The sequence below is a fragment of the Molossus molossus genome, unplaced genomic scaffold (genome assembly GCF_014108415.1).
Source record: "Molossus molossus isolate mMolMol1 unplaced genomic scaffold, mMolMol1.p scaffold_m16_p_20, whole genome shotgun sequence".
NCBI classification, from domain to species: domain Eukaryota; kingdom Metazoa; phylum Chordata; class Mammalia; order Chiroptera; family Molossidae; genus Molossus; species Molossus molossus.
The window spans coordinates 41,932,386-41,960,114 of NW_023425356.1; the positions used below are offsets into that span (position 1 = coordinate 41,932,386).

The window sequence follows — 27,729 nt, forward strand, 5'->3', positions numbered from 1 at the left end:
AAATGCAAACATTCTGCCTTTGTGGAAGTTAAAACATTCTTTATCACAGTAATGAAGAGTTGGGGGACTTTCCATTTTAGAACTCGACCCATTTAGTCAATAGGTGCATTATGAAAAACTGGATACATTGCATCACTGTGAAGGACTTTCGACTGCGGTTTGCAAAGCAGAATAAATTTTCTTGGAGTTGTACCGTTATGTACACACACACACACTCACTCGCACACGCCCACTGGCAGGCACGGCCACACCTCACAGCTCTGGGGGAAGCCGCAGACCTCAGCTGTGCAGACCGCGCCGGGACTGGGGAACTTTCCGAGGGCTGAGGACAAACAGCGCACACAGCCGTCCGCGAGCCGGGCGCCCCGCGAGCGCTGGCGGCGGCAGGTCCCCGGAGCACCCCGCGTCCGGGCCTGGGCGGCGCCGCGGCGGCGGGAGGGTCCCGGGCTGCGGAGGTCGGGGCGGCCGCGCGCACAGCCGGGCCGGGGGAGCCGCAGGTCCCCCGCCGGTCCCCCGCCGGCCGCCGCGGCCGCGAACATGGCTGCGCGCCCCGCCGGCCTCGCCTGCTGGCTGCTGCTCGTCTCCTGCGCTCTGCTCCGCGGCGGCCGGGCGCGCTTTGCTGCCGAGCCGGACTCGGAGGACGACGACCAGGCGAGGGTCTTCCCCGAGTCGCCGCTGCAGAGACCCACGGTGCTGGTGGCCGTCCTGGCCCGCAACGCCGCGCACACGCTGCCTCACTTCCTGGGCTGCCTGGAGCGGCTGGACTACCCCAAGAGCAGGATGGCCATCTGGTGAGCGGGGACCCCGCGCCGCGGGACCTGGGCGGGGCGCAGTGCGCGCGTGCGGGGCCACGGGACCGCGGGGGACCGCGGGAAACGGGGCGCACACCCCTCGCCGCCTGCGCGTCCGGTGGGGTCGGGAAAGGACGCGCGGGGCACTGTGCGCATGGGGTGCCAACGGGGATAACAAGCCGCCCGGAGCTCCGGTGACGGTGTGTGGATCCGGGCAGCCTTGTCCCTCTCCCGGTCAAGGGCTTGGGGACACCCCGCCAGAGTGCTAGCTTCTCCCCATCTCCACTCTCGAGGTTTCTTCTTTTCCCACGTCATAGCCCTCGCCCTGGAGTGAGGGGATTAGGGTGCCCGTCGCCGTCTTCTCCTCCAGACGCTGACAAGGGGGGGGGGGGCTCCGGAATGGCCGGGGTGGCGAAGAGCGCCCACCCTGGCTTCCCGGTGCAGGGTTCCTGCTCATTCCCCAGAGGCTCCCGGCCCTGGGGGTCGGGGGCAAAAGGAGAATCTGGACCCCGAATTTGAGCCTAGGTGGGACCGCCATGCCTTCTCAGCCTTCATCGTGGGCCCGGTCCCTGAACGCTCCAGGCTGTCCCCGCCTGTACATCGCCCTGGGACACATTCCCCGCCTCATGCCAACCGTGCCGGCGCCCTGCGATACTGTGTCCTGGGAACCGAGCCGCCCTCCAGGCAAACAGCCAAGAGTTGTTGCCTTTATGATATAGCCCCGGGCCTGGTCCCTGGGTTTGCTGCTGAGAGGGCCTGGGCATGGGGGGGTGGGGGGTGGGGTGCCTGCACGCCCCAACTTTAGACATGGGTCCAGCCCTGCACCTTTGATCAACGCAGGAATCAGAGGGCGAGAAGTTGGTGGCCAGGTGAGCCGCTAAGGGGCCTGTGGACAGAGGACGGTCGCTGGCCAGGGGAGACAGGCAGCCAGGTACACGGACAAGAGGACTTCCCCCAGGAAAACAGAGCCCAGGTCCGTCCGGGGCAGTTTCTATCTCGTGTTGATCAAGGGAGCTGTCCGCAGACAGGACATATCCTTGAGCCACGGCTGGGCGGAAGAAAGAAGGATGGATAAAGCAGTAGCTGGAGTTGGCAGCCTGAGGGTACCTGGTGGGAGAGGTGGAGAGGTGAGAAAGCAAACACGAGGTATAGTGCAGCACTGTGCTATACACTACGTTACTATCCGCCTCCATACGTGACCGCGGACACGGAGAGGAGCGGGTTCTGCGGCCAGGGTTTGAACCAGAAGGAAGGTTTTTTTTAACCACTTCAATCCCAAAAGAAATTTCAAAAATGTCAGTTCTTAGATGCTTTTTTTTTCAAAAGAGGTGCTTTACAATATAGTCTTTATGCATTGCTTAGTTTTAAAGAACATTACAATAGTTACTATTGAGGAGAGATACTATGACCCTATTTTACAAACGAAGAAACTGAGACTTGGATCAGTTCAACGACTCACTTAAAGTCACAGAATTAATAAGTGGTAGAACTGGAATTTGAACCCAAGTGTGTCCCTAAATACCACCCTAGTAAGGTAGTAGTGGGAATAAGATATAAGCAAAACTTACATAAACCTATAAGCTGCAAGTTAGGAGATGTGAGTTGTTTGTCACTAGCTTGATATGTGATTTGGGGCCAGTTTCTTGGGAGCCATAAACATCAGTTTTCTCATGGGTAAAATGAGGGAATAGGAATAAATTTGAAATTAGAATTTCAAAAATTCTTTTCAGCTCTTGAATTACATAGATTTTATGATGTGATCAGAATCAACGAACAATGATTATACTGCTGAGGTCCCCTGAATGCTCCAATCAACACTGGTGTTCTGTTTAGGTGGGTAGTTTTCCAATTCTGCACAGATCTTTGGGATCTATATTCCCTTACCCTCACTCATGGTCCATGTAACTGAACCTTGTCTGTTATGGCCAGTGTTGGAAAGTTAAGGAAGAACCCAAGGCTTGGGTAAGGCCTCAGACAACCCATGCTTTAGCCACTAAAAACTCTTCTTGAGTTCTGCCTTAGAAACCTTATATCATTTATTAAATAATAATAACCCAAACTGGCATTTTAAATAGTGCTTTATAGCTCTCAAAGTACTTTGTCAACTATGTTATCTTATTTAATCCTTACTGTCCTTTGGTAATGAAATAAAATGATCTCCATTTCATAGAAGAACACATTCTGTCAAAAGTGCCTGACTTAAGATTACATCTGTTTGTTAATTTCACAAACACTTACTACTAAGAGCTCACAGTTCTTCTGAGCACTTTACATTCACTTGCTGGCTTCATGTTTATAAAAACGCTATCAGGTGTCTACTGCCTTATATCCTTTTACAGATGAGAAAACTGAGGCACAGAGAGGTGGTCCAAGCACATGTTCCTAAGGACCTTCTTTTGTGAGAATCAGGCACTCTGCCAGGTCTGGGCAGAGAAAAGTTGCATAAGATGTGTTTCTTCACACACAGACAAATATGGTTCCCTCCGCCACCCCCCGGGCAGTGCAAGGTGATCTGAATGGCATTTTGAGGAGGTGTGGGAGTGACCAAGGCCTTCTCAATCACATGGGCAGTTGTGTGGCTATGGAAGGCTTCTTGAGGAGTTGACACTTGGGTTGAACTCAGTTTTGAAGGACAAATAGAAATCTACTAAAACCTAGAGGGAGGGGATAAGGGAGGGTTCCAGAAAGAGGGAACATTGAAACCAAAAAAAAAGGGAGGGGGCACGGAGACATTAACCAGAATCTCCTGTCAGGGGACATACTGTGGGTGGCAGGTCTAGCGACTGCAAATCTCCTAAGTCGTGGCATTTTACCACCAGAGCTGCTGCCTTTGCGACTGGCCTAGGGGGGTATCCCACAGGGTATGGGATAGAAGCCTCCAGGAGGAGGTGGTGCCTCAGTTTAGCATGCTGCCTCTTTGAGGGGCTTCTGCCAATTGCTTACCTCTAGTCTCTCTGTCCCAAGTGCTACTCAACGTTCTGAGATGCCAAGCTGGTTAGTGTTCACTCTGCCAAGCAAGCACATGCTGCTGTCAAAAATCGTCAGTGTCAGAAATGGCTGTGAGCAACCCAGAACCTTACAAAACAGAGTCGAGTCTGGGTGCCAGCTTCCAATTCTCTTATTTCAATAGCTGTGCGGACTGGGTCTTCTCGTTCATCTGCTTACCTCCAACCACGGCTAGGAGAGCATCCGGTTAGACTGCTTTCCTGTGGGGTGATTGACAGGCCTGGCTCTCTGATCACATTCAGAATTCCTGGTGATACGGGTTTTCCCCGGAGGTTCCGACCGGGTCTGCTCCGCACATGCAGTCAGCAAACCGCCCTGGAAAACTTCTGCTGTCAGAGAATGAGTGTCGCTATCTCAGCATCAGGTGTATTTAGATTAAACTAAGGAAAGTTTCTATTTTAGAGATACTCTGTGCCCCCAAAAAGGAAAACCTGTCCCATTTACCCATCTGATCTGAAAACCCCTCTAAAGGAATTTTTTTCCTTCAAATAGCACAGCTTTGTGAGATGGAACTAAGGGAAGTATTTCTTGTGTTCTGATTCAATCCTGCCCTGAGATGTAGGAGTCACTGCTGTGCTGAAATGAAGGGAAGGGAGGCATTTCGACGTGCGGCGTGGCCTTCAGTGGGTTCTCTTTAATTCAGTGGAGCCATGAACAGTGGCCTCAGCCACAGAGGGAAGGCTGACCTCATACCCCTTCCAACCCTGTGATTAAGGGGAGCAGCGCCAAGTACCATGATGATGAAAAATGGAGTGGACACAAGGAGAACCATTTGACCCAAGAGATACGTTAAGTTTGCCTTTTGGAGAGCCTGCTATTGCCTGTGGAAGATGGTCTGTGCAGTCACGAGGCAGTTACTGCCGTGTAATTACAGAATGATTTGGGCATTTCACTTGGCAGAGTTTTGAAAAGTAATATACGCCATTGGGGACCATTGTATGGCTTTCTAAATAAAGAGACGGGTTTCTATTGGCTTGAACATAAACAACAGTGAGCTATACGAGGTCTGAGTACGGATCCCAATATTTTGTACCCTACTTGCTCTGCAGTGTTTGGGGATTAGCTTGGCTTGATCTTCACATTTTAATGCTCAACCAGTAGCATTTTGGTGAATATTTAACTAGATTCCTCAGTATACATATTTATAAAATGTTCCAAACTAGTACTGATGATCTCCTTCAGCACCAGCAGTGAAAATGATGTCACGTTTTATCATTAAATGTTTACATTATCTTTATGGAGAGAAGTCCCCCCCCCCCCCAAGGCTGAACAAGTAGATGATACTTTAGTCCCTTTCGGTCCATTAGTCTGTTTGCTTCACCTTTGTCCCTTTTTTCCCTTGTTATTCATAGCCGATGGTTTAGTACTGAGGTTGGAGTGTGTGAGTTTAGAGTCAGACAGCCTGGGGCTCCAATCTCCAGTATGCTCGTGGGCCCATCAGCGAACCTCTGAGCGTAGTTTCCCAATCTGGAAATGACTAATGATAACACCTACCACAAGGATTTATAATAACAGCAAATGAGATAATGGATGGACATTGTCTTGTACGTAAAGTCTACTAAATAATAATGGTTGCTGTTTCCTGTTCATCTTTTCCTTTTTGTCCCATCTCCTTTACTTATCTTCTCAAATGAAGGCTTTAAAAATATATATATGATCAAAAGGAACTCCATTTTCTTCCTTCCAACAACAAATGATCACCATAATGCAAACTAACATAAAAAAAGAAAACTAACTCTCATGGAGATGCTGTTGTAAACTTTTTGGTTTGAAAACGGATTTACTTTTGGCAACAACCCTGGATGAGAGGTGCCATTACTCTCCTCACTTTACACAGGAGGAAACTGAGGCACAGAGAACTGAAGTGACTTTCCTGAGGTCACAAGGCCAATGCCCGTTGAAGCCAGGATGAGATCCAGGTAACTAATGGCACAGACTGAGTACAGATGGTCTGTTTAAGATCAAGAAAGGACTAGTTAGCTTTAGTTTTGCTTCTGTCGGTTGACCCAATTTAGGAAGATAAGCATACCAGCGTTTCTTTCAAACAAGAATGGCCCCTTCTACTTGAATGACACAGGGGACTCAGTGGTCCCCTTCTGCTGTCTGGATAATTTTGTCACGTAGCTTAGACATTTTCTAGTTACTGAATTCTTTCTATGGTAGATTTCATAGGAGCAGAATGAGACTAAATATGTAGGTTGTCCACAAATATGCAGGTCAATTGCTGTGATCACGGCTATATAGAAACAGAAAGAAATGTATCAAGTATTGTTAGTGGGAAAATGAATCAAGTAGTACTATCCATACATGAGTGACTGTAGCATTTTTGGGTTCATGTTAGAAAAACTGAAGATACCCATCTTTCAGCCTTTTAAATTAGTGCCCTTAGATTTGGTTGACCCCTAAACTCGACTTTCTTCCAATGATTGGAGAAAATTATCAATCCTTCCCCACCCCCTAATTTCAAAACACGATGGACTCTCAGAATTGTATATTTCCTTCGGGTAAAAACGAAATGACTAATACATGTCACCATGCCCATTGTTCTGCTATGACAGATTGTTTGCAGGGTTAGAAAGGATACCTAAATTGTCCTGTTTTGTTAATTAACTTCCATGGATGGGGAAAGTAAAACACAGTTCAAGGATTTTTACCCTCATCTATCACACAGCGAATGAGCATCTGGATGAGATACCAGATCTCTAGATTTTAAACCCTGGGTGGCTGTTTCAGTGGTGATTGTTGTATGACAAGTGTTGTTCCGTTAAAGGAGCCTGCCAGTGTCCTAAGCAGGGTTTGGTCTTCTTACTCGTCTTCAGCTCTTCCTCCAGGTGACTCCGGCACCGAGTTTCTTTGTGACTCCAGGTACTTAAGCCTGCTGTGGTGGCCCTCTCCCTTGCCCCTCTCTGGTGGTCGGAGGGATGCACAATGAAGGCTTTGTAACCAGGGGGCTGCTGGTTGGGCTTCGGTCCTTTTTCCAACTCTTAAAGGTACACGTGGGTCCTATCACTATGCGGCACTGTCTTCCAGTCAACAGCACAGTACAGTAGGACATTATGAGGCTCATATAGGGACTATAGTAGGACATTATAAGGCTCGTATAGGGACTATAGTAGGACATTATAAGGCTCGTATAGGGACTATAGTAGGACATTATAAGGCTCGTATAGGGACTATAGTAGGACATTATAAGGCTCGTATAGGGACTATAGTAGGACATTATAAGGCTCGTATAGGGACTATAGTAGGACATTATAAGGCTCATATAGGGACTATAGTAGGACATTACAAGACTAGTTCCTGCACATTTCTTCAAATAACAATATACAGTAAAGTTAAAGTTGGGAGAAAATGTTCAGCCTGTAGTATGGCTGTTCGTCCCATTCCCCAGGTGTCACATTATAAAAAGCGTTCACTAAATGTGTTTCAATCATAGTTCTTATTCATCCGGGATCAGAACACACGTGTACTGTATATGTTTTGACATTTGATTTCTGAAAGGACTGACTTGTGCATGTCATTGTACTTAGGTTGTTAGAATACCAAACATTACTGATTTGGAAAAAAACACAAATCTCTTAGAGTCCTTGTAGATTTATTTAGGAGTAATCTAAGTATTTTAAGAATTTTTTTCTCCTGTTTCTTTTCAAAAGTGAAACAGTAACATATTCCTACAATAAAAGTTCAAACTGTATGAATGGGGATGCAATAAACTGTCACCCTCCCTTCTCCTTCATACCACCTGCCAGAGGTAACCAGTGTTAAGTTTCTTGTGGATTCTTCTAGAAACTTCTGTGCGTGTGCATGTATCCTTTCAATGTCAACCCAAATATGAGCATGTTATGTAGCCTGTCTGCATAAGTATGACTTTTAAATAATCAACCTGTGTATTTCAGGTTCTGAAACTCTGCCAGCCCCCTGCACGCATACCTGTTCAGGTAGTGCTCCGATCCACCTCTCCTGCTCTCCTGTCCTGTGTCTCTGCCCCCAGAAAATCGGGCCCTATTCTCATTCAAAACCACTTTTTAATGAAGTGTAATATGCACCCCAAAAGTGCATATATTCTAAACACATAACTGGATAACTTTTCACAAACTGAACATGTCTGCGTGACCAGCACCTTCCTCACCAGGCCTGCATTTATACACAGCAGGGACCATTGGGGCCCAGGAGCTGCTGTCTCCTGCGCTTCTAGACAGTCACACCCCCATGGGACCACCCTGCACACACAGCCTGACTCTTTGATGTGGCGTGCCTGGCCCCCGGTGGCATTTGGGTGGTGACCCTTGCGTCCTCCTCAGGCTCCTCTGGAACCCTAGGGCTCAAGTGGGGCTGTTTCCTAGAACCAGCAAACTTTGGCCCGCTGCCAGCAAGATCTAGAGGTTAAAGGACCAGGATTCTATTTCTTTTCCCTCGGTTCTCCATTTCTCTGGTATGAAAGCTGTGTGTTAAGGTTTATAAAAGTAAAAAGGGATCTCATTATAGCAATAATTGAAAAGTCATGCAGAATATAAATAGAGTGGCTGGAGTTAATTCGCTGGGACTTGCTGCTGCTCAGATCCTTGAAAACACTGCGCTTGTGGTTGGTGACGTCAGCCAAGTCTCTTGCAGGAATTAAACCTTGGATTTGCTGGAGGGCATTTCTTTTCCTCTCTAGTTGCACGATACAGAAATCGCTTCAGACTTGGACTCCCAGTAATAGCTTCACGTCCTGCCAAGGCTGAACTTGGGACTTTGTAACACGTTTCATTTCATTGAGGCCGTTATTGTTATTTTAGTTGTTTATTAAATTTGGCAAGCTGAGGCCTGTCCCTGACTTGACCTGATGAGATTTCATTCCTCTGCAAATATAATGCAAAATAACCCCTCCCCCCGAGGGTTTTCCGATTAAGGTGTCAAGACCCCTTAGATGTGCATTTCGGAAACATTGATGATAAATAAGCAGTGATCCTGGGCTGTGAGCTCTAAGAGGGGACAGAGCGGGCGGCCAGGCCACGGCTGCAGGAACGTTCTCGTGCGCATTGGGTTTCACCGATAAATTGGCTATATTGGAAGAATTCTTTACCTTCTAGGTTGAATCCCTTCAAAGTCTGTTGAGGGATGTCTCAGACTGGAGAGAGGAGGTTCCTTAAGAGGATCTTTCCCCATTTGGGCTGTTGCTGGGGTCTGAATGCCCCCGCCCCCAGTTCATAAGTTGAAATCTTAACCCCCAAAGACGATACTGTGAGGAGGTGGGTTTCTGGGAGGGTTCCACCCGCACGAATGGAATACACGTTTAAAAGAGGCTGCAGAGACATCCCTCATCGCCTCCACCGCGAGGCGGACACCGTGAGGCGGACACCGCGAGAAGGCTGGACATTGGAAGAGGCCCTCGCCGGACCGGACCATGCTGGCACGCCGACCGTGGACTTGTAGCTTCCGGAGCTGTGAGAAACAGATTTCTGTTGTTTACCAGCCACCCAGCCTGGGGTGTTTGTCCCTGCAGCCCGAACAGATGAAGGCAGCTGTCAAGCTCAGGAAAACCATGAAGGCAGCCCAAAGTGTCTGCATTTTAGACCACAGGCAAGCAGAAATCTCTTTTCCTTCTGAGAGTGATTGCATGTGTATTGGGGGGAGGGGCGTGGGTTACAGGGAGCTTCCTATTCTCACAGGTGAGCGAGAGATGATGCTGAGTAAGGGGTGCATTGGCATTCTCCCTAAATGTCATGTGGACTGAGACATCGCTGCTTTTCAGGGTCTCGGGCAAGGAGGGCTCTTCTGGAGACGAACGGGGGAACTTAGATCGCGGGGCCATCTGTGAGAAGCGTGGCGTGGACAATCGGGGTGGGGCATTTCCAACACGCAGTTTCTTGCTGGACCGCAGGACTGCTTTTTAGTTTCTTGGTTTCCAGCCAGACCCATAATCTGTCCAGGCTCCACACACCACAGCAGTTACGGTTCAGAGCCGCCAAGACAGTGGGAAGTGGCTGCCGAGGGGAATCGGGGAATCGGGGAGTCGGGGTTTTCGTATTGTTGCCGAGCCACTGAACAGCAAGCGCACGGGAAGCTGCCCTGTGGCCACTCGGTCTCCTGGAAGCGGACGGGGCGGACCAGCGTGCAGACCGTGTCTCGTGTTTCTCATGGATTTTGTTGAAACAGCCAGCCTACTAAAACATTTTAGAAAATTACACATCTCCTCTCCGACATTCCTCAATCTTGTTAGACATTAGGATTCACTGGGCACATTGATTTCCATCCTAGAAAATTCTCCTGAGCACCCTAAACCACGAATTTTGAAAGCAATGGACTAAAAGGTGTTCTGTGCATTTCTTTCTTTATTTGGCCATCGCAGATTGTCCATGTGGATAGATTCAAGGCGTCATGATGAAACTGGTAGTTGGGATGGACTGAGTGACTCACTCACTCACCCCCTTTGGTCAAGTGCATTGGCCGTGAATGGGCATGGCCTCACATCGGTTCTGCCACCTTTCGGTTTGAGACTGCCAGGCCTCAACTTGGGGTTCCTAAATGCTGGTTCAGGGGCCAACTGTGTCATAACACCTAAGACATGTATGAGTTACACGGATTTCTGGGCCCCCGTTCAGCCACATTCAATCAGATGTCCTGTGGGAGGGGCCTGGGAATCTGGTCTTAACTGTAGGCACGGATGATTAGGATGTACCTCTGGGGTTGGGAACTGCAAGAGACGGGCCCCCAGAAGGTCCCCTGAGGAAGAACCCTCATGGGAGCACTGCAGGCTGTGTGGGCACCTAAAATACAGGCCCTGGGATTTCCAGAGCTTGGAAAGTTGGCATAGTGTTGGCATCAACCCCTGGTTCCAGGTTCCGAGACAATCAAGGCCAAGGGCTTTTTTGTATCAAGTGAAGTAGGAAGGTACCGGGTTACAAAGGAGAGGCTGTGCCAGGTGGGCATCATTTGCGGCTTTCATTGAGTCAAGCACGTGTGTCCTCTCTCCTTCCAACAGAGGCTATTTAAAAAAAAAAAAAAAGTAAGACGATGCCCCATACTGCCCACTGGCTGAGCGCTCAGTGTAGAATGACACTCCCTCAAACCTTTCGTTGCCCAGTGTATCTCACATCATGAGCTCGTTAAGCATTTGGTTTTAGAGAAGAAAAGAGAGCTGTTGATAAGCATCTCTTAATAGAGTGAAGGGAAATCAAATCTGTGCATTTCCTTCAAATCAGTAGTAGTCATGTGAACACTGTGGTCCTCACCTTTCCTAATCTTGGTCTCTGTGTGGCTTGTGTTTAATTTTCCTACTTTTGATTTTTCCTTTGGCATGCCATTAAACCCCTGCCCTCAATATAATGAACAAAACAGACCAGAGATGTGGAAGTAGGGAACAGACTGACAAACCTCAGAGGGAGGGCATGTGGGAGGGAGGAGAGATAAACCAAAGAACTTACATGCATATGTGCACAACCAACGAACATAGACGACAGTACTGTGAAGGTTGGGGGGCGGGGGTACAGGAGTGGGGAGGAAGGTGTCAGTAGGGGAGAAAGGAGGGACATCTGTAACAAAATTAAATTAATTAATTTAAAAAAACCTCCCCTCATTTGTGAAAAACAGTCTACTAAATTAGCCTGCTTTTGGTACTTGGCACTTCAGCCCTAATTATATGATATTACAAAGTCCCTACTTCTGGTGTCTTCACGAGTTACGAAACTGAAGTAGAACGTTTTGGAACTCCTCGCTGTTCTGGCTGGCTGCAGACAGGATGGGCCGGCCTGGGGCTGCTGTGCACAGGCGTGTTCTCAGCAGATCCAGTAGCATTATTCCAGCCTCACCTACAGGCAGCCTTCCGGGGGCAGGTCACAGCTCAGTTGCTAAATCTTGTTCTGTTCTTGTACCCTGGTTTCATTGTGTCCTTTTGGTGACAGGTCTGTTAACATTCCACAGTCAAGGTTCTCAAGTTTGTGTCCGGTTTCTTTTTAAGTCCTTTTTCGTCTTAAACAAACAAACAAAAAAAAGTGAGCTGCAATCTATAGCTTGAGATGATAATCGTCACCTGGGGAGGAAGGTGAGGCCTGGCGGGCACACCTGGGGTCTCCAGGACAGTTGCTTCTAGCCAAAAGCAGCCTTGTCCCCAGTGTGCACATGTCATCATTTTGTCATTTATGTTGACGTGTGAAAGACTGGGTGGCATTGCTCATGCCTGTCGCTTTGAACAACTCCTTCTCCTTATGGACCTCAGTTTCCTCTCTGGGAACATAAGGGAGAGATGCTGGAGTTGGGGTTCTCAGTGTGGCTGCTATTTGCAATTATTGGATGAAGTTTTAAAATAATACCGATGCTGGGCCCCACCCCCAGACCATTTAAGTCCAAATCTCTGGGGTAGGGCCAGAGCAAGTGACATCACTTGAAACCTCCCCAGGCAGTGGTAATGCACATCCAGGCTTCAGAGCCTCGAGATCAGACATTCTCTGGGGTCCCCACCCGACCAGACATTTGTACCTTTTTATGGATGTGACCATAACGGAAGAATTGTCATGAATCATAACTCTGCATGACTGATGTTTCCTGGACCCTCAGGTCAACTTGAAATCTTTAAAAATAAAATCTAAATAGTCTCGGGAGCTCATTATATGACATCCTCTTGCAGATAGACTGTTGTGTCCTGTGGAAGGTATGCGCTACATGACACCTGGACTGCCCAGCGATGTGGCAGCCAGAAAGCTAGCCTTGCAGGGGCACCTTTGGAACTTCTCCTGTGCAGCAGATGCAGGGGCTGAGGTGATGCAGGGCTCGCTTCCTGCAGCACACAGATGCTGCCCCGTGGCTAAGGGAGCTGCGCGCATCAAGCCTTCTAAGGGTATCATCCAGCCAGGCTCCGGCACTCCGCATTCCTTCCCGCGGTGTATGTTTTGGTGTGTTGCCCAGCTTTGCTTTTCAGCATCCGTTTCATACTGGTGCAGGGCCTCTAATCATCTCTGGGTATTGGGTTTCTGATGTTACTTTTAATGGCTTCGGAGTTTAGCTTCTTTTGTTTCTAGATTTGCATAAACAGTGTTGCCTTTGTCCTGTGGTCTTGACAGGGCTTCAAAGCCTGGACTGGGCATCAAAGACACACTGGATCCTCATTCCTTCGGCATCAGATTGCAGCAATGCCAGCAGGTGACTGGAGGTTACAGCTCCACTTCTGGGCCAGTTTTCTGTCTCCCAAAGAAGATTAGATTAGACAGTGGAAGGGGGGGGGGAGATGAGAGGGAGAGAGAAGCATTGATGTGAGAGACACATCAACTGGTCACCTCCTGCATGCACCCTAACCAGGGCCAGGGATTGAACCTGTAACCCAGGTACATGCCCTTGACTGAGAATTAAACCCATGACTCCTTAGTCCCCAGGCCAGTGCAGTAACCACTGAGCCACACTGGCCTGGGCATGGTCCTGAATCTTAGTAGCTTCTCCTAAGGCTGGTGCAAATGCTGGTGAACGAAATGGGTTCTGCTGGCCTCGTCTGAAGAGGAAAGGACAGTAACTCTAACACACTGGGCTCCCTGCCCCAAGAGAGCCAGAGTATCAAGGGTTACTCTGGGCAGCAGGAAGCTCCAGGCGTATTGCCAGTCTTAGGTGGTGTTGGCATGTGGGTGCCAAGCCCTCTTTTCCCCATGTATCTTATCAAAATAAAGGCAGTAATTGAGCTCTCGGTTATCCACAGCTGCGTTGTCTGTGTTTGGGGTATAGAAAGCCCAGTTTTTGATCAGTTGTTTGCTCCAGGCATCCAGCCCAGCCTTGAGCTGTGTCTCTGTATGGTGCCCGCTGGGTGGGTGTTTGGACCAGGAGAGTAGTTTTTATCTCCGCTCAGGGAAACGCTGGAGGGTATTCAGCAGCATTCCACATAGGCAGCCCGTGCCAGTGTCCTGTGGCGCTCAGCTGTTTGCTCCTTGGCCTCCTCTGGGCCGTGTGCCATGTTTTCGGATTCCCCCGAATCTCTGCCTTGCCTTGGTCTCCCCATCTGCACAGTGAGTGCTGGACAGGCTGATCTTTAAAGACTTTTTTGGCCACGGGATGCTATGTGTTTGCAGTTTCACCACTGATGCCGTGAAAAATGAAACCACCCGCTCTGTTGCCGCCTTATCTAAGATGGCTTCTGAGCCCTGGTTTCCCTGTTTGATGTAGATATGACTTCTGTGGTACTTTGGACTTATCCATGTCCCATACCTTGGCTAAATAGACTGATGGTTTATCTGTATAAAATTATAAAATTAAAAAAGACCGTGTTGCCCCTTGTGATGGTCAACGTTATGTGTCACCTTGGCTGGGCCAGGTGTCTGGATTAGTGGCTAAACCTTATCCTGGGATGTTTCTGTGAAGGTGTTTGTGGATGAGATTGATAATGAAATCAGTGGGCCCTGAGTAAAGCTGATTGCCTTCCCTCATGTGGGTGGGCCTCATCTACTCAGCTGAAGGACTGAACAGAACGAAAGACTGCCCTTCGTTAGTGAGAAGGCATTGTGCCACCAGATGACCTTTGACCTTGAACTACAATACGGATTCTTCCCTGAGCCTCCAGCCTGCTGGCCCACTCCATAAACTTTGCGCTTGGCAGCCTCCGTTACTGCATTAGCCAATTTCCTAATCTCTCTCTCCTCGTTCTCTGGAGAACACCGCCTAATATAACCTCTAGCTTGAAATAAAATACCGTATCTTTCATAAACAACCGAAGCCAAAAGAAGGGCTGTGGCGAGAAGAAGAGGGACCCGGAGAGATATGTCAGGAGAGAGAGTTCCAGCTCTGCAAACTGGGGGCACCACGGCCGTGGACACCTGGGAAGGAATCTGCTGCATGAGGATGCAGACTGCAGGTCTTCGTTAAAGGGGGCTTTTCTCCTGCGGGCAAAGGAAGGAAGGGCAAGTATTCCCTGGAAGACCCCCCTCTTATTGAAAAGGCAGCAACAGGGGCTTGACATGTGTTGTTGTAATGGGAAATGATACATATGTTTCTTCTCTGCAAAAGCTGCTGGCCAGCCTGCAGGTATTTTGCTCAGTCCACTGAGTGAGGAAAGTAGCCAGCATGCACATCTCGGGGCTTAGGAGAACCTGGCAGTTAGAAGTCAAGTTTCACCAGGCTAATGAGTTATGGCACCCAAGTGATAGCTCCCTTGCACCCAACCGGCCAGAGGTTCCCTGCACGGTGGTATCATTATATCCTGGAGGTGCTGAAGTTTGGTCTGCGCTGACCTTCAGAAGCCGGGAGCATGAGTGTCTGTGAGAGGCCCCCTTACCGTGGACCTGGGCGGGGCCGTGTCCTTGCTGCTGCTTTAGTGGAAGAGGAGGAGAAAAAGTCAGGGGTGGGGGCAGGGTGGAGAAATGGAGACAATCCCTCGTCTCCAGATTTTGAATTTACAGGCTACAGAAAACTAAAATTAAGGAGACAATTTTCTTTTCCAAGGGTGTTCCCACTGGGACTCTTTGACTTACGTTCTTAAGGTTCGGTCTCTTAAATCAAACTCTTCCTTTGTTGAGCTCTCACCAGTAAATAAAAAAGCAAACCCTCTGCTGGATCAGAAATACCTTGAGAACGCGCCGCCCTCTGGCTCCGGCTCAGCCCTCTGTGATCTCGCTCCTCAGATGATCCTCTCAAGCTGCAAGCCAGCTGCTTTCTTCCCGACGGTCCTCGGATCTCCAGCCAACTGCCCTGAGTATCTGAGCGAAGACTCTCAGATGCCTTAGTGACGCTGGGGCTCGGGCACGGTAGCGTCAAATGCCCCTAACAGTACATGTGATTTAAGGAAGGGAAGTCCAACCATTTCCGCCCAGAAGTAACATGGATCTCGAAGCTGTTACTCTCTTCTGTATAACAAGGTATTTGAGATCGGATGTTGCTTTCCCTGGACTGTATTTCAGCTGCTACGTTTTAGATAATAAATTGCATTGGCATTCTGTTGCTTTGAGTGAGAAAGCAAATAGTTTCCCTAAATGGAACACTCTCTTTTTTTATGTCGGAGGAGCCGAGGATAAATAAACCATTGTCTGTGTTTTACCCTCTGAAATCATTTCTCCATAGCAGATTTTTTTTTTTTTGAGTTCTTATTCTAATAAACTTTCACTACTTTTATTAACATCATGGATTTGGCTCCATTTTCTCTTTCCTTTTTATTTTTTTCAAAGAGGCATTTTTCTAGGCAGGATCTGGTTCATTTGTTGATGGGTTGATCTGTTTATTATCGATAGGATTGGCAGTACTAGAAACTCGGGTGTTTTATTCAAAATAATTAGGAAAAGCTGTTTGGCTCACCTCATACAAAAAAAAAATGATTATGACTTTTAAAAGCCCAGACAGGTAATTCTTACTTTCAGCCACCTAAAAAAATATTTGCCTTCCTTGGCCTTTGATCCCATAGAAGACCGAAGTTACACATGGCTTCAGTCTGTTGTCAATTTCATCCTGGGTGGTAAAATAATACACTATGGTTTCCAGACCCCCTGAAAAATCAGCTGTTAACAGTGAGGTCATTTTTGGTAGGAGCAGTGCATATGTCATTGTCTCAAAAGAGACATGGGCTGCAGAGTTTGTCTGGGGGCCTGCTTCCAAGTGCTTGTTGAAAGTCCTCCCAGCTCAATTTGACCTTGGCCTTAATCTCACTTCTACATTTGAAAGCACTTAGTCCAATTAAGTATAGAGTCAAACAAAACCAGTAACCTGTTGTTGTTCAACAAAAAGAGAAAGCGAGAACAGCCCTTGTTTTATGATTCTCTTCATTGAATTCTGCCACTAAGAAGAGATGCGTATTGTTTCCAGTATCCATAGAAAAGGAGAAAACATTATTTCTTTCAAAGGTTGGACTAGGGCCTACAAATAGGAGGTTGCATGGATCTTTTCTAATCTCAAAGGCCTGCTTTTAAGTAGTTAATTGTAACCACAGTGTGGTCCTTGGGCGGTTTTCCAACCCATTTCCAAGATTCGGTTACCGCTGCAGGGGGTAACCGGCCTCCGCGATGGCCCCAAGCTTGCCTCCTGGGCTCACTCCTTGGCTGGCCTGCTCCCCTGCCGACTCCTGTGACCCTACAACAGGTGAAGTGAGAGTGTGCGACTTCCCAGGCCAGACCCTTGCAGGCACTGCATTTTCTGCCGTGGTCTGTGGACTGCGTGCCCCGGGAGATGTCCCCAGTGCCGGAGGACATCGGATCAGCCTCAAGCAAAGGCCCCCAAGGAGAGGAACTAAGGGCTGCCCTCATCACCAGCGCCAAGCTGCCGCCATGTGGTGAGCCACCTAGAAGTGGGTCTTCCCGCCCAGGGGGGCTGTCAGATGACATCCCAGTACAACCTCACAGGCTCCGAGTGAGAACGTCATCAGCTGCCACGGAGCGTGTGCTGCCCAGCACGGGGAGAGAGCGATGAGAAGCCAGCGAATAAATACACGAGATGATTTTAAATGCTATGTGCCAGGAAAACACAAACCAGGGTGATGGAGTAGAGCTTTGCTGGAGGTGATGTCTCAGCCTGAGTGATGAGAAGGCGCGGCCCGGGCAGCAGGTGGGGAGGGAGGGAGAGAGGGGAGAAGGGGAACCGGGCAGGTGCCCAAGTCAGGGGAAGGCCTCACTGGGGGGAGAGAGCAGAGAAGGCCCGTGTGCTTATTCCACTGGGGACTGTGTCAGATTCGCCTTCCGAATGGCTCTCCATTCTTTTTTGGGCTTCCTCTTGGGGGAAATGGGGCCTGTTTTCAACATCATCAACCACAGTATAATATGTTTATTTTTATGTAGTTAGTTTTTACCACTCAGACACATATTTAATAGTTGAAGAAATCCAAAAGAAGCTCGGCCTCCAATCCCAAGATCCTGAGCGAGCTGCCCTCGGCAGGGGAGGGGGGTTACTGGGCTGGGTGGGCCCCGGCCTTCCTCTGACCACTGACGCTTCCTCCACCAGCCAGGGATGGGGCTGATCACAATGCTGACTCCCATGTTCTCCGTCTCATTCTGTGTACTCTGTGTTTCGTCTCAAGAAAGCATTCGTGCCGATGGCTCCGGAGCCTGGAGAAAGACTAGGATTGTGTAGTGGCTCCCAGGAAGGTGCAGGCCTACCCAGCAGGGCTATCCTTGGGGGAGAAAAGTCATTCCTTCCAGTATCAGGACAGTCTTAAGTGGCAGTCCTATCCAACTAGACCTCTGTGGCTCAAAAGCTGGGCAGTATGTTTATATTTTTATTTTATTTTTTATTTCTCACTCAAGGATTTTTTCCATTTATCATCAGATTGAGTGAGAGGGAGGGAGAGACAGAGAGACAGAGAGAAACGTCGATGCCACATCAACTGGTTGCCTCCCACATGACCCGACCAGGGCCGGGGACGAACCACAACCGAGGTCCGTGCCCTTGACCAGAATCGAACCCGAGACTCATTGGTCCGCAGGCTGATGCTCTAACCACAGAGCCAAACCGGCCAGGGCTATATTTTAATTCTTATCAATTTATATAACTATACAATTGAACCCCCACCAGTGAGTGGAAATAAATATTATTTGTGCTAGTAACCTTTGAGTATTGTCAAAGGTCAATAAATTCCAGTGTCAGTGTATCCCCTACTCTAGCATCATCTGCATCCTGATTTCACAATGGGATGTCGTCAAAAGACTTTTTTTGCCTCAGTTGGCATCAGTGGCAATGCCAGCACGAACAGGATTCAGGGGCACAGCGCCCATGAAAAGTTAAAGTGCTTTATTTGAAAAGAACAAAATAAAGCTGAACGAAACATACAGCTATAACAATAAAGAAGACATTCTGCACAGCTATCGAAGAATCAGAAACACAAGCGAGTGCTGCATCTATTTCTTCCTTAGACCACAGGTCGGGGGCGTTGAAAGGACCGGCTACACTTGCAGCTAAAATAATACGGCGTTTTAGGTAAATTGTTTGCTGTACTTTCATTGGTTTTCTTCAGCCACAAAGCACACTTTGCAAAAATATAGATCATTGTTTTAGAAATTCAGATCCTGCTCTGCCTCTTCCCACGGAAATCATTTTGGTACAGCCCACTTCAGATGTCTCTGGTCCCTCGGTTGACATCACAGTACATATTATCTTGATTAAAGAGAACATTTCTTGATTAAACAGAGCCATTTGTTCTGGGTTCGCTTCAGCTGGCGCTTAATTTCCGAGGTTCAGCTGTGGAGAATTATACCCTGTAAAAGGTCTTCTAGTGTGTGAGGCTTTGATTTCTTCACCTCCTGAAACAGGAATGAGACCACCAAACACAACAGATGCGAACAGAAAACAGTCTGCTTCGGCGGCATATTTATTTTCTCTTTAATCTCCTGCTTTGCCGGTGAATGTCGCCAAGAACTGTGCCCAAGCACAGGCAAAGGGTACTGCCGATTGTTTAAAAAAAAAGAAAAAAAAAACGTCATGTAAGTCAATATTCGCATTAGTTTCCTGCGTAGACCCAATAGTTCTGTCCCGGGGAAAAGTCTCAATGAGTAATTATTTCAGACCAGTGAGCTCATAGCTGTCTGCTTGGCAAAGCTCAGCTCTGGTTTCTTCGTGAAAAATAAGATAACTGCCAGGATTTTTCTGTCTCTTGCCTGAGCCCTCATAAGGGCTGCTTTTCACCCCTTACGGTTTAGCTCCTTGAGGTCACTAACATTTCCTCTGCCCCCCACGTGCAGTGCTCCCAAGAAGCGAGTTAATATTGAGAAGCGAAAAATCAGAGTGGGGAGCAATGATTCGTTTATTTCAGACGGGAGAGGCACCTTGTAGGGACTGGAAAGGGACCTGAGCCATTCAAATTCGTGTTCATAATCCAGATGTTTCAAAACCTACTGTCTAATAAAATAATCATTGTAATCTGATTTGCTTGCAGTCGATGTATAGTTCCTCAGTGATCTGTGTCTTTTTTTAAAGCTTCCCCAACCCCCGGCAGGCATTTGGCATTTTTCCTGCTTGCTACCAGCAGAAAACATCCCTTCCTTCTCCACGTATTCTGATCCTGCTGTAGAGAGCATCTCTCAGCTTATGAACTTATGACTTAGAAAGATCACATACGCATCTTTGTAGGGGCCTCTGTGTCCAACTCGGCTCCAGAATATCTCACGCCTTTTCGCGTAGATATTTTGTGCAGTAATCCTGTGTGTGTTTTATTAACTATCTAGGTACAGTGAAGGTATGTGTGCGAAGTGAAGAATGTGTGTAGTCTGAAGGTTTTTACTGTTCCTTGATTTTATTAGCAATGAAAAGTTTCCTATGAATGAAATCATTGTTAGGATTTGTTTTCCCCTTTGTTTACTTTGCATCTGAAGATGTTTTGAAACCTTGATTTCTGGGAATGGAATTCTTCATGTGCTTCCTAGGAAAGGAAATGTAACACTCCATTTAGAATAATTAATGCTAGAAAAGGAACATTCTTCTTTCCCTTGAAACACTGTAGTAGAACAGAGTTCTCATCCCCCAGCTCAGAGAGAGATGTGGAGAAGGTATGTTCAATTTGTATGAGTTAGATCTCTCAAATATAGTTTTAAAAAGCAGTTTTGTTGTTGTAAATATATCTGGTAATTTAAGGCAATGCTATTGCTATCCTTTGTATCATTTTTAATTAATGTATACAATTGTGTCCTGCTTAATATCGTTATTGCGGGTATATGAATTATTTTCTAGTATTCTGCAGTACAATACTTTCACTCAATAATGAGTTCATGTCCATTGCATTCTTGCTGTGTCCCAAGCATCGCGATTACCTTTTCTATGGATTAGCTTGTTCAGAGCTCACACAGCCCCATGAAACACGGATTGCTATTAGTAGCCTCATCTAACAACACAGAAACTGAAGTTCAGACAAATTAAGATTTTTCCAGAGCCACATGCTGAGTGGCAGAGCAGTGACCTGACGCAGGCCCAGAGGGTACTTGATTGTGAAGTTAATGAAGGTTGAGTTCCAGTCCCCCTGCTAGGGGCCATGGCTCATATTCACATCTGTTCTGATAAAATGCACGGAAGGAAAATAGTGGATTAGCATTTGGCTAAGACCACTTAGCCAACTCCCCTTCATTACTTCTCTTATTTTGGGTGGCAGCAGAATGGCATTGGGTATATATGGGATCTGGGTAGGGGAAGCTGACTTGGGAATGCACTTAGTTTGGCGTTAGCAGAATAATGTGGTTCACAGTCACTTCTGTGTATAGTTTATAACTTACGGTCCACTTGACACACAGGTGAAGGACCCCCCCCCCCCCGCCCCCGGGTTGTACAGCTGGTTTTAGAAGTAAATGAGATACAGGGGAGAAACAGTGGTTGCAACTTGTCTCTGGAAACTACCTCCTACCATTGGATGTGAAACATTTTAAATGAATGCTTTAGTTCCCATTAATTCCTAATCAAGCCAAGCTTCTCTTCTACCAGAAACATACTTAATAATGCAGTAAATACAATTGAGTATAATTAGAAACCTATTGGACACTCTTCTTTTTTCTGTGGGAATACATGAAATAGAATCTATCAGCATTACTGTGTCTGAAGAGCACAGACCAGTGTCCAGATGTCTGCGTGCATCCCTGTTTTCTGCGTTGCAACACTTCAGTTGTGTGCTAGCAGATCGGATGCGTCTTGGCCTGACACAGCCTGACTTGAAATGGCACACGACACTGTCACCGACACAGAGAAACGGCTGAAAGTTCTCTAAACTATTAATGATAATAAGCAACTTTCAGTGGCCCTTTGTTGAGGAAGGACAATTCTACTTCTGTTCCCTCTATACAAAGAGATATTGTAAAATAATTATCATATGAAGAGGTGATTGGAGGGTATATAAACAAACATCTAGAAGGCAAATTTATAAAAGTATGTCAGGTAGTAAATTAATAGAATATTTTCTTGGATTTGGATGTTTGTGGCATTTCTCAGCTTTTGGAAACTTGTTATAATCATTTCATAATGACTTCATTATAAAATAAATGTATTCATTGGTTATAATGGTTTATGTAGCGATTTTCTTATTCTAACTAAATGCTCACGTTCATACCCCATTTTACATTTGGGATCTTGTATTCTTGTTTTCAGAATGGGTTCTCTCAGGGTAGATAAGCTTTAAGCTCCCATGAAGCCTTGAAAACTTGATTTGAGCCCAGCCAGTGTGGCTCAGTGCTTGAGCATCGACCCATGCACCAGGAGGTGGCCGGTTCGATTCCCGTCAGGGCACATGCCCAGGTTGTGGGCCCGATCCCCAGAGTGGGGGCATGAAGGAGGCGCCCAATCAGTGTTTTCATCTCTCTCTCCCTCTCCCTTTCTCTTTTTCTGGAATCAATAGAGAAAAAAAATTTTTTTTAAATAAAACTTGATTTGATCCTGCCAAGTCCTTAGCTTTCAGACCCAATTCCTGCCCTTCTGCGACACTGCACTTGAGTGGCGCACACTGTCCCCGCGAAACCGTGTTTATCTGGTGGTTGTCTCACAAGCCAGCTGTTCTTTCAATTAAAGTTTCACGTTAGCACTTTCCGCACTAATGACGTTTGTCCTTATTTAACACAGTGAAATCTCACTTCTAGGGGAGAAACCCCCCCCATGTGTAGTTGGAAATAGTATTGTAACACCCACACTCATTTCCCACGATAAAACGCTGTGAAAACATTCAGTGTGGCTGCTCCGCCCCACGCAGGCCTGCGGGGGGCCCCCTCCCGGACCCCCGCTGTCACCAGTGAACGCCAAGCTCTTCCGTGATGGGTAATTTGTAACCACAGTGGAATTTTCAAAATCGTCTTGACTCTGAAGCAAATTTGATAATTGAGTGGCTTTGAGTCCACAAAAAAGCTCACGTTGTCACATTTTGTTAACCGCCTATGGCTTCAGAAGCCACCCGTGCCTGTGAAGAGAGCCACCCATGGTGGTCTGAGGCTTGGAGCAAGAATTCCTTTTCGTAACATCACCCGTGACATCCTCGGTCTTCAGCACAGGCACGGAGGTGAGCAGTGGTGGTCAAGGAATGGCGAGGGGTCGGAATGTCTGGTGTGTCGGAATGTCACACACACATGTGACATCCACAACTCAGACGTAAGCAAGCCTTCCATTTAACCGACCAGATCCTCTCCGCCGCGCAGAAGGCGCCCTGCAGACTCCGTGGCGTGTCTGTGGCTTGTCATCCGCCACGGAACATCACTTCTTCCCACCAGCCACACGGCTCCTCCTGCGGTTCCCTCCTCACTTTCAATACAATGACTCCCGGCCCAGGACCAGGATCTCAGAACTACGCGTGTTCCCTGCGTCCCTGTGCAGGGACGGTGAGCAAAATAGTCGGTGTTTCACCAAATTGGCAGTTGTGCAAATGCATGGGGGTATTCTTTTATTTATCCTCCCACCAAAGATATCAAAAGTCCTTCTAATGGCAGGAACTGAGCTCTGAGAAAGGGAGTAAAATACTGCCTCTCTCTCCCGCTCTGGAAGCCCAGCATCACAGGAGCATCGCGGGTCCTGGAGCCAGGTGACAGGTTGGAAGGATCCCGATGTCTCCACTGTCAGGGCCATAGGGAAAAGTAAGAGGATCAGATGTATGTTTACCTTCTAGCTACATCAGACTGTCCCTGGGAACAGAGCCTGTCTTATTGTAACCCCAGGTCCTGGCACTGAGTACCAACAGGAAGGGGCTCAGCAAATATTTGGGAAATGGTAAATAAATTCTTTTACTAGATTTTCACAGCCATATCCACTGTATTTACATTTTATGATAAAACTGAGATCCCCAAAGGCAACTCGTGGTTTCCTTCCATGTCCTCGGGGGCCTGTCTGGTTACAAAGTTAGGACCAGAAGCAGGGGAGTTGGAATTCGCTTCTGTCGGATCCTTTCTCTTATTTTGCTTATTTGATGATGGAATAAAGTGAATTTTGAAGTGCACCATGAGGATGAATTTCATGTTTATTAGAACCCCGTATCCACACTGAAAATATACAGTTTCTTTACCATAATGCTAAGTTCAATAAAAACAAACTGGATTCATTGTTTCAAAGAGTGATCCACATTCATTATGCAAATTAGAGTCGATCTTTTCTTCTCTCTCTTAAGAAAAGGGATTCTGGGATGTGACCCATCATCATATTTTCATGGGGACTAGTTTCTTCTCTAATAGCCCAGATGCTGTAGGGTACCACACACACTTGGATGTCGGTTCTGTGACTGCCGGATCTCTAAGTAGTTTCTTTTCTGTGTTGTTGTCAGCGGGTAACATTTTACCATGGTTTCAAACACTTATAAAGACATTTGCACAAAAAGGCTGGTAAGGAGAGTGGATCATACAAATTGTTTTCACTCAACATCCTAAACAAGGGGGCAGCAGGAAAGGTGTGAACACGTGATGGGCTGGATTCAGGAGAGATCTCGGCGAAGCTCTGCTCTCCTTTGATCATGATTCTGTTTTCCTTTCTGTGGGGGGAAGATGGGTCTGAGAAATCTATTTGCAGAAGGACTCTTTGCCAACTAAAGGGTCACGGGTTCGATTGCGGGAGGCAATCTCTCTCACATCGATGTTTCGCTCTCTCTCCCCCTCCCTCCCTTTCACTTCGATCTAAAAAAAAAAAAAAAAAAAAATCAACGGCAAAATATTCTCAAGTGAGGATTTTTTTAAAAAAGGACAACAAAATGTCATTCTTTTTCTGCCTTTTCCTTTTCGTCTATTCTTCTTGGAGATAACAATATTCTGAAGTATACGAAAGTACTTTTTAATAAGAGCTAGTACACATTGCAGAGAATCCATACACTTGACATTTCCTGCCAAATCGTCCTGGTCAGGTCATATGCATTATATAGAACAGTCTGGGAGCGTATTCGCCAATACAGATCAGACTGCTGCCACCTGTGCCTCACATTTAGATTTTACACGTGGCGTTTACACTCCAAAACTGAGACAAGACAGGCAACCGAACAGACTGCCTGATGATCAGGACTCCGTACTGACACAGAGCAGAAGGGAAGTCTTGGCTAGCTGAGCGAGTGGCCCCTGACCATGTCAAAGGGAAGGACAGCTGTTTGGAACAATCGTGTTGGTGTTGCACATACTGGCTGCACCTTGCGTAAGAGTTGGTAGCGCAGCTGGGGCTGCCTGGGTCTGTGGAGCAGCCAGCAGCAGACAGGAGGAAAGGCTTTGAAGGTAACTGGGGTGGGAATTATCCTGGAGGTGGGCAGGAACCGGAAGATGTCAATAGCAGAATGATCTCCGGTCTGCCGTCTCCTCCCAGATAGTTTCTCTTCCCCAGTTAAGCTGTCAGAGAGCTAGGTGGGAGAAGAGGGGTGGGGGTGGCGGGGGGAGGAGGACGAAAGCATCACTGGTCCAGATTCCAGCTTTCATTAAATAGGCTCCCCGAACAAACCACGTGGCGGCACTTGCATAGCTAACACCCACTTGGAAGTGTGCACAGTTTCTCGTGTGTGCAACTCCAGCTCGGGACGTGCACGAAAGAGGGAGAGAAACTGTGGATGTTACTGTTCTTACAAGGTTTTTAATTGTTTCTTGAAAAGGCTACAACAGCCCTTGGGTCCTCACTGGCTTCCTTGGTAGGTTGCTACTCCTGGTAATTACATGTAAGTAATGACCTCCTCCCAACATAGCACAGCTCTTCACTGAGCCGGAGAAGCAGACCGTCCCCCTCACAAGCCTGCTGTATCTGCCTCCTTTGGCAGAGGGCGCCGTCTGCTCCCTGCCCCGCACCTGCGGGCCGCCTCCTGGGAGCTGAGGATCGTTTGTTCCGGGTGCCCAAACCCTGGCCAGGAGTTGTCAGTGCCGTTGTGACAGGTAGCCAGTACTTTGGGAGCAGAGATGGCCCACGTCCAAAGGAGCCTTGAAGTCCTTGCCTGCGGGAGCTGGTCAGAAGCAGGGATTCAGCAACTGCGGGGTCAGATTTTCATCTGCTCTGTCATTTTCCTTTCTGTCCTAACAACCACCACTGCTCTTGCGGGGAGCACAGCCAGACCAGGGTGAATACGAGGCACGTCCAAGAAGGAGGGAGAGAAGTGACATTTTAAAATACCCTCATAATCACAGATTTCAGACGAAAGACAACATCGTCTTTGTTTTTCTAACTATTTCTGTTGACTTCTTGGGCAGTCACTACCAGTGTTCTCCGGTTGTTCAGTGATTTGAGAAAAGTTGTGTCTTCTTCTGCTAACAATAGGAATATGATCTTTAAAATGATCTGCTCATAACTCTCCATTTAAAATCTGAAAGAAGCACAAAGCCTAATGCTTAGAGGGAGGGAGGGGATTCATGCGGAGGGCAGAGGGTAAAACAGGTAGATGTAATTTGGAGGGTTGTCGTGTCCAGAACAGCTGTCTTTGCATTTGATCCCAGTGACTTAAGAGTCTCCGCAGCCTTCCTGCTGTTTCTTCTTCCAGATCTTCGGGCCTCCAGCTCCTCACACAGTGAACCCTTTCATGAAGAGCAGCTGAGTCATGACAGGGAATGTAGATGCCACGGGTTATTTACAGGCCTGGACTCCAACCCAGGTTCCTTCTCACAGCCTGGGCAGGAGTCACCTGACCGCCGTCCACGCCAGGCCGATGGACCCTGTTTGGTGACGGGTCCAGGCTCTCGGGAGCGCACCTGTGGAGCCCAGGCCAGCATGCAGGGAGGACTGGACTCCGTCACAAACTCCCCGTAGACTCGTGTTTGTTTTTTGCAGCTGTGAAATGGGAAACTCATAGTCTCCAAGTCAGAGTGAGGAGGGGCAAGGAGCAAGGGGTAGTGTGGCTGAAGTGTTTGCACTTGGTCATTCAAAATCTCTAAGTGGAAGGATCTTATAAAGAAATGAAATTTTGTACCAGAAAAGCATAAAGCCCCAGGGAATATTCTCAGCTATAACTAAGGGCTTGGACTTCTCACTTGACCCTGAAAGACTGTGATGACTGAGATTCAGGGGTAAGAAGGCACTGGAGCAGGGCATTTTTAAGGGGTTTTATAAACAAGGCAGAATATTTCTATGTGATTCCAGCTGACTTTACTAATAAGAAAAAGACTCATATGCTAAGGTAATAAGAGTTTTTAAGAAATTGATCTGTAATGAAAGTGCTTTGGAAAAGCAGTCTTCTGCGTATATGAAAATGTGAAGTAGAGATGTATGAGCCATTCCCAGAAAACAGTTTAATGCCTTAAGTTATAAATGCAGACTAAGCACAATATAAGAGTGAATTAATAAACTGGAAAATAGAGTTGAAGACTTATCCTGAATTCGGTGTAGAAAGTCAAAGAGATAAAAAACATCAACGAAAGGTTTAGACATACGGAGGAAAGGATGATAAGATTTAGTATATGTTTGTTGGAGTTTCAGAAGTCAGTTTTAAAGAGAAGAGGGGAGAGGCAGTATTTGGACAGGATATGGCTGGGAACTTCCCAAACCCGTAAAAGGCACTAATCTTCAGATCCAGATTCCAACTGAATCCCAACCAGGATAAATAAAAAGGAACCCACAACTTGATACATCATAGTTAAACTGCAAAATACATTTCCAAAACAGATGAGATCTTAAAGCAGCAGAGAGATTGGATAGATTACTAGAAAAGAATAACACACTAAAGCTAACTTTTCAGGAGCAAAATCAAAGCCAGAATTACATCTTTTAAAGGGCTGAAATAAAACGGAAAATCCTGGAATTCTATACCTAGCAAAACTCTCTTTAAACAAGGAGGGTCAATGGAGACGCTTTCAGACAAACAAAAATTGAGAGCATTTACTACCCCAGATGCTGACTAAACAAGTGTCTAAATGCGTGTGCTTCAGGAAGAAGGAAATAATACCAGAAAGAAGGTTTAAGATGCAGAAAGTGATGGTGAGCAAGGAAAATGGTAGACATGTGAGGGAATCTTAACAAAATATTGACTTTATAAAATGATAACAGTAAGTTTTAATTTAATTTAAAGTATTAAAAAAATCAAGATAGGAGGAAAATATGGGATAACAATAAGTTTATTTGGGGATGTGGAATGATGAGTGAAATCATTCTAGAGTTCTTGTATTAGTTTTCAGAG

General features: G+C 47.1%; 1 protein-coding gene across 1 annotated transcript in view; it reads left to right on the plus strand.

Annotated features, from left to right (window-relative positions):
- The first annotated feature begins 467 nt into the window (after positions 1-467).
- The window catches only part of COLGALT2 (collagen beta(1-O)galactosyltransferase 2), a 74,149-nt gene continuing 46,887 nt past the window's right edge, over positions 468-27,729 (plus strand). The window contains exon 1 of the mRNA XM_036272598.1: positions 468-791. Coding sequence (XP_036128491.1) covers positions 538-791 — 254 coding nt within the window. The 5' untranslated portion in view covers positions 468-537. The remainder of the gene's footprint in view (positions 792-27,729) is intronic.